General features: G+C 68.2%; 1 protein-coding gene across 1 annotated transcript in view; it reads right to left on the bottom strand.

Moving 5' to 3' along the window:
- Positions 1 to 397: 397 nt before the first annotated feature.
- Positions 398 to 824, bottom strand: part of CYSRT1 (cysteine rich tail 1) — a 2,332-nt gene continuing 1,905 nt past the window's right edge. The window contains exon 3 of the mRNA XM_006776565.2: positions 398 to 432. Within this exon, the coding sequence (XP_006776628.1) occupies positions 398 to 432 (35 nt within the window). The remainder of the gene's footprint in view (positions 433 to 824) is intronic.

Raw genomic sequence — 824 nt, 5'->3', positions numbered from 1 at the left:
CCCAGCTCCACGAACCCCCAGCCCAGGCCTGGCTTTGCTGCTCCTCCAGGCCCATCTTCCCACCTGCTCCACCCAGACCCCCTCCCTGCCCCTCCTCACACGCTCCCTCTCACACTCCCCTCCCAGCTAGAGCAGCTTCCTTGTCTTAACCTGATGGGGCTGTTCATCTCCGTTCAAGCATCGCCTCCTCCAGGAAGCCTGCCCGGACCCCACTGGCCCAGAGCCCTGGGGGCCCTGCTCCGCCCAGTTCAATCACAGTGCGTGCGAGGGTGCGTGTCCATGGGGCCAGCGTGTTCATGCCGGCCCAACCCTGGGGTGGTGCCCCGTCCCGAAAGGCCCCAAGGAGGTCCCCACACAGACACATGGACACCCCCAGAGGCAGCCCTGGACAGTCCCATCAGGGCCGCCGCCGCCGCCGGGGCCCCCTAGGGACTGGGACACAGACACGGCTGAAGGGGGTGAGTAGAGAAAGGCTGAGACGGGTCAGGACCCCCAAGACCCCCTCCTCCTGGATGGGAGGAAGCCAGAGGCCATGTGCAGCCTCTTGCACTGACCCGACAGGTTTCTGGGGCGCCTGGGTGGGGGCCGGCTGTGGGGCAGGGGCCAGGAGCCTGGCACCCCGCGTTCCCGCACAGTCAGGCCAGTGACATGTCTGTCCACACCCATGAGGCCAGTCACCATGGGTCAGGCCGGCACAGGACCTGTCTGTCCTGCGGGGCCAGCTCGACTTCCTCCCTCAGCTCTCCGCCCAGCCCCGGAAACATCGGGGTGCTGGGTGCCGGCCTCCGCTGACTCCTCGCCCCGGCATCCTGGCCTCACCCCGC

The sequence above is a fragment of the Myotis davidii genome, unplaced genomic scaffold (genome assembly GCF_000327345.1).
Source record: "Myotis davidii unplaced genomic scaffold, ASM32734v1 scaffold609, whole genome shotgun sequence".
NCBI lineage: Eukaryota > Metazoa > Chordata > Mammalia > Chiroptera > Vespertilionidae > Myotis > Myotis davidii.
This window is presented reverse-complemented; position numbering and strand designations above follow the sequence as displayed.